Source organism: Felis catus, chromosome A3 (assembly GCF_018350175.1).
Source record: "Felis catus isolate Fca126 chromosome A3, F.catus_Fca126_mat1.0, whole genome shotgun sequence".
In the NCBI taxonomy this organism is placed as follows: Eukaryota; Metazoa; Chordata; class Mammalia; order Carnivora; family Felidae; genus Felis; species Felis catus.
The window spans coordinates 85,812,724-85,823,833 of record NC_058370.1 but is presented as its reverse complement, the minus strand read 5'-3'; the positions used below and the strand labels follow the sequence as shown (position 1 = coordinate 85,823,833).

General features: G+C 39.2%; 1 protein-coding gene across 1 annotated transcript; it reads right to left on the bottom strand.

Annotated features, from left to right (window-relative positions):
• Nucleotides 1–760: 760 nt before the first annotated feature.
• Nucleotides 761–2,601, bottom strand: LOC101092021 (transmembrane protein 59). Its single transcript, XM_011281124.4, is given in 4 exon segments — nt 761–1,140; nt 1,386–1,523; nt 1,525–2,144; nt 2,146–2,601. Coding segments are annotated over 3 exon segments (969 nt in total). The 5' UTR covers nt 2,434–2,601; the 3' UTR covers nt 761–1,140; nt 1,386–1,462.
• Between the last annotated feature and the right edge of the window lie 8,509 nt (nt 2,602–11,110).

Here is an 11,110-nt window from a genome sequence, read left to right as displayed (position 1 = left end):
GCACCTGTAGCCTTGCTTATTCAGGCTAAAAACCCCAAATTCCCTTATTTTTTTATCGCAGTTTCTACCCTCTTGAAAGATCCTCAGGAACAAATAATAGCAATCCAGAGAGACACTTAGCATTGTGTGCACTCACATTTCTGCAGCCTTGCTGTTTTCTCATCTTTGGTTTCCTCATTTCTTCTCCTTAAGGATTTTGCTAATGTCAGTGCATTCCTTCTGAAGCTGGTGAGCAACCATTCAATGACAGAAGGGTCACAGCTCCCAAAATGTTCATGCTATTCATTTTGCATGATGACAGGGAAGATATGGCATGGTGTTGAATGACACACACAGCATACTGAACCCACAGTCCTGAGGTCTACACATCAAACCTATCCCTGGCAAGAGAAGAGGTTTGGCACGTCAGCTCAGTGACTAAGAGATGGCTTCTTGCTGGCCAGGGCATGATTTACATTCAAATTCTTTATACCTCGGGGGAGCTGCCCCAAGAAAAAGCTTTCAGGGCTCTAGGCTATATCCATGACCTTGGCCTGAAACCTTGCAGATGCGTAGCCTTGGTTATTTCCTACCAAGGGAAATAACTCAAAATCTGTCCAAATAATCATGGGTCAAAGTACACGCAAGACAACAGAACAAAACACTTATGTAGTTTCTTCTATCTAGGAAAATATTAGGCACACATAATATAATACCTTCCTATAACCTTTTGTTCTCTTTTTTTTTTTTTCAAATAAAATTTTAATGATTTCCATCAGTACAACTGAAAATCTAGTGTCATAAAAGGGCATTTCCTGCTAAATTTCAAAATACAGCTTGTGGGCCATTTCTCAGCAGAAGCATCAAATGCTACTGAGTGTTCAATTTATTAACTAAAGTGACAGTATCATGGTCTAGGAGACGGGAAAGAGCAATGATCAGCTCACAGAATTTGGCTAAGAAAGATAACAACAAAAACAATGTAAATAATAGAATAGCCACAGCTATAAGTAAAATAAAAATGTGATCTCAAATACCCATCTCTTAAATTACTAGGAAAAAAAAACTTACAGATAAAGTTACAGCAAATACAGTGTTCACAGATTTGGGTAAATTTATTTGCATTTTATAGTGATGTCTAAGCCCTATATCCAATGAAACCATTTTTTATTTGTTTTTTTACTTAAGAAATTTTTAATGTGTATTTATTTTTGAGAAAGAGAAAGAAAGAGCATGAGCTGGGGAGGGACAGAGAGAGAAAAAGACACAGAATCTGAAGCAGGCTCCAGGTTCCAAGCTGTCAGCACAGAGCCTGACAGGGTTCAAACCCAAGCCGTGAGATCATGACCTGAGCAGAAGTCGGATGCTTAGCCAGCTAGGCCACCCAGGCACCCCACCAATGAAACCATTTTTAAAAGCTCTATGAGGAATGGAAATTTAGATGTCTATTACCCTTTACTTTAAAAAAGAAAAAAAAAAACACTTAAATTTCTGAATGAGCAAGATTCACTTTTGTAGGTAGAGGCCCTGCTTCTTCATAGTCCAGCTTTCCATCTAACAACCACAAGAGAAGAAGCTGGATATCTGTTTAGCTTTTGTGCGTTCACAAATTCCAAGTCACCATAGATACTCAGCTCCTCAGAGGGAACATACTGCTCCACAGCTGTAGCAACAGTTGCGCAACAAGTCCAGAGCAATACCATCACCGAGAGGACAGGAGTTGTGGTTAAAATCCACCCAGAGTTAAGAGGGAAACATCTTAAAAAGCCATCACTTTCTCCATCTTCAAGACACTTCCTATGTGTTTGTGAACTTCTCGTTTGCAGATAGGACATTTTGCGTAGGCACAATTCTTTCAAATTTGTAGGCTCCTGCTCCAACTGTGGTGCATACTGGATTTCTGGCTTAGACTGGAATATAACTATTTTTCCATCATCACCTTGAAGATAAAACGTCCACGGAGAGGTTATGAAGCTCTGTTCAGAGTCCATCATGTCACTCCAGAATGACCTTACCAGAGTTAGAGGGAAGAATAGATGCATTTTTGGCATCAGGAGCATGAGCTGTTCTTGTCTCAGTTCAGCGAATGGCAGCTGGTCCTGGCAACCAAGATGTCAAGCATATTGCTTACCAGATTGAGAATGTGCTTCTCTACATGCAGATTCAACATTCTATTTTGGTCCAATTTAAACCAATTCCATCATCCACAAATTGACAAATTGAAAACAGCCTGCGACCTTTCTGACATGCGTACAACTCCTCTTCCTTGGGGTAGGTATGTAAGAGGAAGGTCAACTGACAGGCCCAGTGATAAGATGCCGTATCACCCAAGGCCGGGTCAGACACTTCAGCCCAAGTGGTCCTCGAGCCTCCCGCCAGGGCCATGGTCAGCAGCAGCAGTGGCGGGAACCCCAATTGGGCCCTGACCCAGAGGCTCCCCTTTGGCGCTGCCATTTTGTTTCCCTCTGACCACCCTTCATTCTTTACAAAGCAAGTTAATATGTGTTTTACAATCAAATTTCACAACCACAAATACATGTTGATTTGTTACAATAGCTTTTTATAATTGATTTGTGTGTGTCTCTCTGTGTGTATATGTGTATATATGTATATATGTATTCTTAAACATGCATTTTATATATATTCATATAACGTTTAAATCAGGAATTTTTTGAAAAACATTAATATTTTTAAGATAAGCTTCTTGATTATTGAAAATAATCTTTCAGTTTTGACAAATAGTAACCCAAAATATCTGTACGGACTCAATGGCACAATGCACAAGCACTCAAGCTTAATCCCCTGTGAGTGACCTTCTGAAAAATACCAATAGCGATACATTGAAATGATCTAGGTTCTATATGGGAGAAGGAGTCCTGAGACAAATATAGATAAGGATCTCTGGGTTTTTCAAAGACATATCTTTTTTAAAACATGTATGTTTATTACAGATATACTATAAATCTGTCATGTACCAGATTTGGGAGAATCTTGTTTATAATTTCAACAATGCTTTGCAGGCCATTTGTGACTCTCCAAGGGGATGACTGATACACATCTTCAAGCATCCACTGAGAACGTTCCTATTTACTCATTTAAATGTTCATTCTTTCATTCACTTTATATTTTCTTCCCAGCAGCTAAAAGATGAATGCAAAACTCACACTCACACAGAGCTGCCAAAGTAAAGTGAAAATACACTGGATACTAGAAAGAATTGAGGAGACGGATACTCTGGATGATTTCCTTTGTTCCTCTTACAGCACAGGGGTGAAGCCAGGAAGCAAAGGAAAGGGGTTTAAATCCCCAAATGCTTACGGTTTAACTGGGTCTCAATGCCAACTCATCTTCTACTCTTCAAAATCATTTCATTATGGAATTTAGCATGGCCTTGCCTGGCTTTGTACATTCATTCACTCAATAAATATCTATCAAGTCTCTACTGTGTTCTAGGCACTATTTTCAGTGCTGAGATACAGCATTAAACAAAGTCACTGCTTTTGTGGAGTCACATTCCCTAGGGGAATATGGATAATCAACAATAAACAAGAGAATTCACAAAATATCAAGTGGTAAGAACAAAGATAATGAAGGCTAACGAGGCAAAAGAGAGTGATGGGTAGGTATGATGGGAAGGCTTACAGGGTGGTCAGGGAAGACCTCTCTGGGTAAGTGACTGGTGAGCAGAGTCCAGGGGACTGCTGTGAAGTAGCAGGATTTCTGAAGATGGAGGAAGAGTTCTTCAATACAGGAAACAATAGGCATGAAGACACTAAAGTCTTTACTAAACAACTGCTGGTTTCCAGATACTTGGCCAGATGCCACACATACAATAATGAGCAAAATGGGTGTGAACTTCCACTGTCATGGCACTTATCAACCGTGTGAGGAGGGGGCCCACAGAGTGATATGAAAGGGTACTTATGAGAGTGGGAGTGAAATGAACATACCTAAAATGGTCAGGACTGCTCTTCGGGAGAGCTGACACATTCACCTGGAAGATGATATTATCAAGAACAGTGGTATGGCCAAGAGCATTTTCCTGGCAGAGAATAGTATTGCCAAAGTCCCTGGAAGATCACTTGACATGCTCCAGGAAGAGAAGCAAAAGCCAATGATACCTGCACACACTTGGCTAAAGGAAAAGCAGATTGAGATCAGTTTGGAGATATGAGTAGATGTCAGACCATTCAGGACTTTGTAGACCATAATTAGGAGTTTCAAGTATTTTTAAGTGCATTGTACAGCCATGTGGAGATTTAAGCAGAGAGTACCATGACCTGATTTGTGTGTTTAAAGGAAATAGACTGGAAGAAGACAAGGAGAGATATGAGAAGTCCACTAAGGAAGCTATTGTCCTAGCTCAGGGGGGAGATCATGGTGGCTTGGATCACAGCCACGGCTGTGGGAACAGAGAGAGAGATCCCAGACCTATATTGGAAATGGGAGACACAAGCCTTGCTGTTGGACTTAAGGAGGGAGAAAAAGAAGGAGAAAGCAAGTTGGTGTCCTCTTTCTCACAGTGCAGTAGGTGTTTACTAATGTCCTTTACTGAGATAATGAAGACAGGGAGCCAAACAAATTGGGAGTGGGGAGAGAGGACATCCAAAGATCCATCTGGACGTGAGAAGTTTGAAATGTCTGTGAAATACACACATATTTAAATATCAATAATTATTAATAACAATAAAAATTTAATAGATGAAAAGTCCACAGAATTCTCAATAGCCATGTAAGTAAGCATAGCTATAGACTGACTTGGAAAAATTAACTGTACTATTTTTATAATTATATAAATTCATTTAGCACACTTTCTCATTAAAATTGTTATTTACCAGCAACAGACTTTGGATGTGCCTAAATTGCTATTGTGATTGGCAAATTAAATTGATTAAATAATGTTGGGCAAATAAAAAAAAGAAATGTCTGTGAAGTCATTAATAGAATATAGAACGGTCAGGTTTTACATGTAATCCCTTCAAAAGGAAGTCCTTTAAAAACTAAGTTTGGGTGTTTGGTAACTTCTAAAGCTGTTCACTATATATGATCATCCAAGACCATCTCTCAGGTCAATAAAGTGGTTAAGATTTGTCCGCGTCTGATTCCTCTTGGCCAGTATTATAGAGGGACGCTAATACTGAACTGATTGGCACACAGAGAAAAGGGATAGCCTTTCAACAACTCAATTAGTTGCACGGATGTGACAGATCCCCTAGGAATAGAATCTGTAAGAGGAATGGTAACAAAATTAAACATCTGTCAAAATCAGCTTATGATGGACCCATGCAAATCAGAGCCCCGATGAGAATGTCAGGGTGACTTATGTGCCTTTTCACAGCAACAAGATACTGTTTTTTTGATTCTCAGTGATTTTTCTCTATTGTATTTTGTATTCTGTTTTATTAACTTCTGCTCTTAATGTTGTTATTTCCTATTTTTTATTATTTCCTATTATTCTTACTTTTGCTCTTCGTTTTCGGTCTCTTAAGATGGAAATTTAAATCATCTATTTAAGACTTTTTATCTTCTTTCCAAAATAAATATTTAATGCTATATAGTCCCTCTAAGCACTGCTTTTACTGTTGTGTTTTTATTTTCATTCAATGCAAAATATTTTCTAATTTCCCTTGTGATTCTTTCATCCACGGGTTATTTAAAATGTATTGTTTAATTTTCAATTATTTGCAGATGTTTCAGGCATGTTTCTACTTTTTTATTTCTAGCTTAAGTTCAACTTGTTCAGAGAGTATGCTTTGTATAATTAGAATTTTTTAAGTTTCTTGTGAATATTGTCTATTTTGATGAATGATCAATATACAGCTGAATGTGTATTTTGTTTTTGTGAGGGATTTTTCTATGGTTATTTACAAGGTAAGATTTATTTTAATTTTTTTAATGTTTATTTATTCTTGAGACAGAGACAGAGTGTGAACAGGGGAGGGGCAGAGAGAGAGGGAGACACAGAATCCGAAACAGGCTCCAGGCTCTGAGCTGTCAGCACAGAGCCCGACACGGGGCTCAAACCCACGAACTGTGAGGTCATGACCTGAGCCAAAGTCGGACACCCAACCAACTGAGCCACCCAGGCATTCCTACAAGGTAAAATTAGGTGATATCACTGTTCAGGTATTCTATATCCTTACTCACTTGTTCTATTTATTCCTACAGGTGAAGTGTTGAAATATTCAACTATAATTGTGGATTTCCCTATGTCTCTTTTTCAGTGTACGATGTTTGGATTTTTTTTTTAATGTTTATTTATTTTGAGAGAGAGAGAGCATGAGCAGGGGAGGGGCAGAGAGAGGGAGAGAGAATCCCAAGCAAGCTCCATGTTGTCAGTACGGAGCCTGGCACAGAGCTCCAACTCACGAACCATGAGATCATGACCTGAGCCGAAAACAAGAGTTGGTCACTTAACCAACTGAGCCACCCAAGTGCCCAAGTGCACCCAAGTACCAGGTTTTTAAAACATATTTTGAAAAATTTTGTAAATTTTCTTTGATATTTTTCTTTTTCTACATTGTATTAGATTAACTGACTCTTTTGGAGCAGTCTTTGGAGCACCATCAGGAGAAGAGTTAGGTGAGGAGGGGCAGGTTGACAATGGCATGCGTTGGTTCTTGGCTAGGAACTGCACCTCTGCACACTCAGAGAAGTATCAGCAGCAGCTGTGAAGCAGGGTGTCCCTGCACACAATGGCACTGGCCACACTTCTGATTGTTTATTGGAAGACATGTCCTTTCTCTCTTCAGACAGAGTTTCTGCACTTGGGGCAAAGATAAGTTCACTATGCTTTTCTTTTTTAAAGAACATGAATATAATTTCTCCCAACCAGTGAACCAAACTCCAAAAATAGCACCAAATTCAAAGAAAAACAGTTAGACAACTAAATAGTCATTAAAAACAATTCAAGTTAATTCAAACATTGTTCCAACTCTTGAGGAGCCACCTTCTCAGTCCAGACTCAAACATCTTTTTTGTTTTGTTTTGTTTTGTTTTGTTTTGTTTTGTTTGTTTTTTAGAGACAGAGAGAGCAGAGCAGGGGAGGAGGCAGAGGGAGAGAGAGAATCTTAAGTAGGCTTCGCACTCAGCACAGAGCCCAATGCGGAGCTCAATCCCATGACCTTGGGATCATGAGTCAAAATCAAGAGTCGGACGCTCAATCGACTGAGCCACCCAGGGTACCCCAGACTCAAACATCTTAAGCCTCCTCTCTCTTCAGTTCTTCCATCCTCAGTATCTTCCATATAGATGCAACATTCTCCCTGGGAATATTTTTGTCTCCCACACTCAGCTCCCAACTTAAAACTCTGATATCTGCCCTACTGGGTTCTTCTGGTACTTCACCTCATTCTTAGATTTATTGGCTTTTTCCTTTCATTTCCATTATAAATTCTCTAGCTAACATTTCTTCTGTTCTCTCATAAACTAGATCCTCATATGAATAAAAATGACCATGAGGAGAAGAGGAGGGAGCAAGAAGAAAGGAGGATAAGGAGAGTGGGAGGAGCATGATCAAAGGAAAAGTACCAAGTTAATCATGCTAGAATTTCCAGAATTTTCCTTATGGGCAAGGGGAGGTTCAGAGGGAGGGTCAGAGGTTATGAGTGCATATGTATTATTTGATTTCATCCGTATTGTACAAGGAAAATGGGATCTCTTGGAAAGGATCAAGGTGCAATTTTTTTTTAATAGGGAGTAAACATTTCTTTTAAATCTGTTAAGGAAGGGGCTTTATTGAAAAATAATAGAAGGGTCCATATTAATGAAAGCTTTAACCTAGAGTATGAGAATTCTTAAAACTGTGAGGACTGAAGTGAAATTACTGATCATGGGGTCCCAGAGACCTTGAGTGGCCTGAACCATACATACCAATGACCCAGGAAGGTCTGGTCTCCTCTGTTATTTGCTCCTGGCCCCTCAAATTTCAATAGCATATTTATACAACAGTCCAGAGCTATTATGTCCACCCAGACAAAAATTTTCAGGCCAGGTCCTCATGAGAAACAAGAGTGAGACCCTCCTGCCCCAACAGGGAGTCAGGCTCACTAATTTGCTCATGCTGGTTAAAGCCACACTAAGGACTCACAGGTCAGCTGCAGAGAGGACATCACTTTATGGAAAGCTTTGTCCTCAGCTAAGCACCTGAATCAATTAGAGACCTTCCCCAAACTCAGCAACATTACAGAACTGGCTTCTTTCCCCAGATGTTCTACCCCTGAGGGTCTCAGTACAGTGAATGACCCTTTACCTGCATAACAGAGCCCAGGCCAGGTCAGGTGTGTTGGGAACAGCATAGTTCCCTGCTGAATACCTACTTGTACCCCCATTGGAGGCTGAGAAGCATGTCTTACTGACCTTGAGCTTGTAATTACTAGTAATTACTACTAGTTAGGATGCGTGACTCAAAGGGCCTTTCATTTAGTCAGTCCGATGTCAATTGCAGAAGGTTCTACTCCTATAACATTCCCACAAATGACCAAATATCTGTTTGGAATTAATACGAAATATTCACATTTTAAAACAAAAGAACAGACTAAAACATTAGCTCATTAGATTGGCTAATAGTTACAAGGCCTTTTGACACCTTTGAACCAAATGACTTGCTGTATTATGCTTCGTGATAATATTGCAATGAAACCAGGCGCTTGCAAACATTGAATACTAGGTATCAGGGCACATATTGTGTTATTCTATTGAATCCATGGCCTGCTCCTGCCAGTCACCTCCTTCCTCTGCTCTAACTCTGACTGATGATGGATTCAGACCCCCCAGGGCCCCCAGGGAATGGACACAGTGCAGAAGGCACAAAGTAACCACAGGCTTTGTTCCAGTCCAGTTGGGAATATGCTTCTTCGTTATGAAAGTTAATGCAAATGAGCACAATTTAAATGAAGCTCTGCTAAATTACTCCATGGGAAGGCAATGCAAGAAGATTTCAAAAGGAGCCTTGCAGAGAGGGGAAAGAGGAGAACCACAAGTGGTAATGGCCATCTCATTTCCTGCCAGAATTCTCATCAGAGCACACCACTTCTCTGTTTTTCTGCTTTATCAATCAGTAAAATGAGAGCCTCATGACAATAAGGCACATAGTCCAGAGATCATGATTAAATGCAATCGTCAAAATCAGCTTCAACAGAATTAGTTCTCACTAAGAAGGAGGGTGAAGAAGGATTGCTTTAAAAATAAAAAAAAAAAAAGAATAAGGTTGCTTAACCTCTCTGGTTTCAGTTCCTGTTCTGTGAAATAAATTGCTGAACTTCATTTTCTCTAGACCCCCAAGTATCCAACACCCCCTTGCCACCACTTGACCTAAACGTGCACAGGAGACTAGAGTCCATGGCAGGAGGAAAGAACAGGTGCAGTTTGCTTCTGAGGAATAGGGCTTCTGGGAAGCTTTGTAATAAAACTACTCTCCCCAAAGCTGACACTCTGTCCCCCAAAGCCCCCCAAAATAAGCTGTTCCCAGGATTTCTCATCTTACCTGCTTGAAGCAGAGGAAAAAGAATGAACCAAAAGTTGCAAGACCAGATTCGTTTCCCAAGTCTAACTAGCTGTGTGGTCTTTGTCTGTGTTTAACCTCCCTGGAGCATTTCCTCAATCGAAAAAGGGGGGGGATTGGACCAGGTGGTCTCTAAGATCCCTTCCAACTCTGAAACTTGAAGTAAAACAAGTCATATGGAATACAGGAATTTATGACCTAAATTTCTCAAGCTCTGAACTCAGCAGTGACCAAGAATGCAAACCAAATGGCCCCTTGGAAGGAAATGGTTCCCTAGAAGTGTTATTGATGAGCACTTAATTTTCACACCAGTCTTACATTTCATACAGAAATTACCTAGTCCCTTATTTAGAATATGATGTCAATTCCAGCTACAGTCACAGTGTCCATTTGAGTATAAAATTGCACATAAAACACATTTCTTCTAATTACTGATTTCTGTCCTTCTTGGTAGTTAAGAGATGGTGGATATGTGGTCTTTCTTCCAACAGCCCAAGGTCTTATTAAATTAACATGCAGAAAATAACAATTCAACGAATATTTTTGAATAAGTGAATAATACAAGCAGGTGACATTTCTAACCAATTTATTTCCTGCCATTTATGTGGGTTCCACATGAAAGTGACCAAACCCATAATTATTGTGCCTCATTATAATCTGGGAACTATGGTAGGTTCAGAAATGAAGAGATCACTATCTAGTTTGAAGGGGAGAAAATAGAGTAAATGGTGAAAGGCAATGCAGTCATAGTCAGCTTTACTTGAAATTGACACCATAAATTTGGTTAAATTTTTATGGAAATTTTGTATTTTTCTGCAAATACACAGTAACTAAGACATACTTCCTTCTGTGTGTGTAGCATAGGGGCACAACACTCATATACAGCTGTGTGCTTATACATGCTTGATGGTCCAGAATGTGACAGTGGAGGTATTTAGAGGGATCATTTCTATGGGAAACTATAGATAAGGACCCAGAAGTCAGCATCTTGGGTTGGGGGAGGTTGTATCATCTCACATTCCTACTAGCAATGTATGAGATTTGCAGTCCCTCCGCATTCTTGCTAATGTATCATTTTGCCAATTTTTTATCTTAGCCATTCTAGTTGGTGGGAATTAGCATCATCTGGTTTTATTTTACATTTTCCTGATATCTAAATGATAATGATGTTGAGAACCTTGTCATGTGCCTATTAGCCATTTGTATATTTTCTTTTGTGAAGTATCTGTTCGAGTCTTTTGTCATTTTTTACTGGGCTGTTTGTCATTTTATTGTTAATTTTTAGGGGTTCTTTATATATTTTTACCCAAGTCCTTTGCTGATATACGTATTTCAAATATTTTCTCCCAGTCTGTGCTTGCTTGCCTGTTTATTTTTGTAAAGGTGCCTTCAAATGTGCATAAATATTTAATTTTGATGAGCTGAATTTAAATTTTTATTTTATGTTATAGTTTTCATGTCCTAGTAAATCTGTTTCTGCCCCAAGATTCTAAAGATATTCTGTTTCTTCTAGAATCCTTATAGTTCTTGCTAATATTTTTAAGTCTTTGATCCATCTGAAATTAATTTTTGTTCACATAGAGAGATAAGAGTTGATGTGTTGATGTTCATTTTTTGCCATTGAAGTGT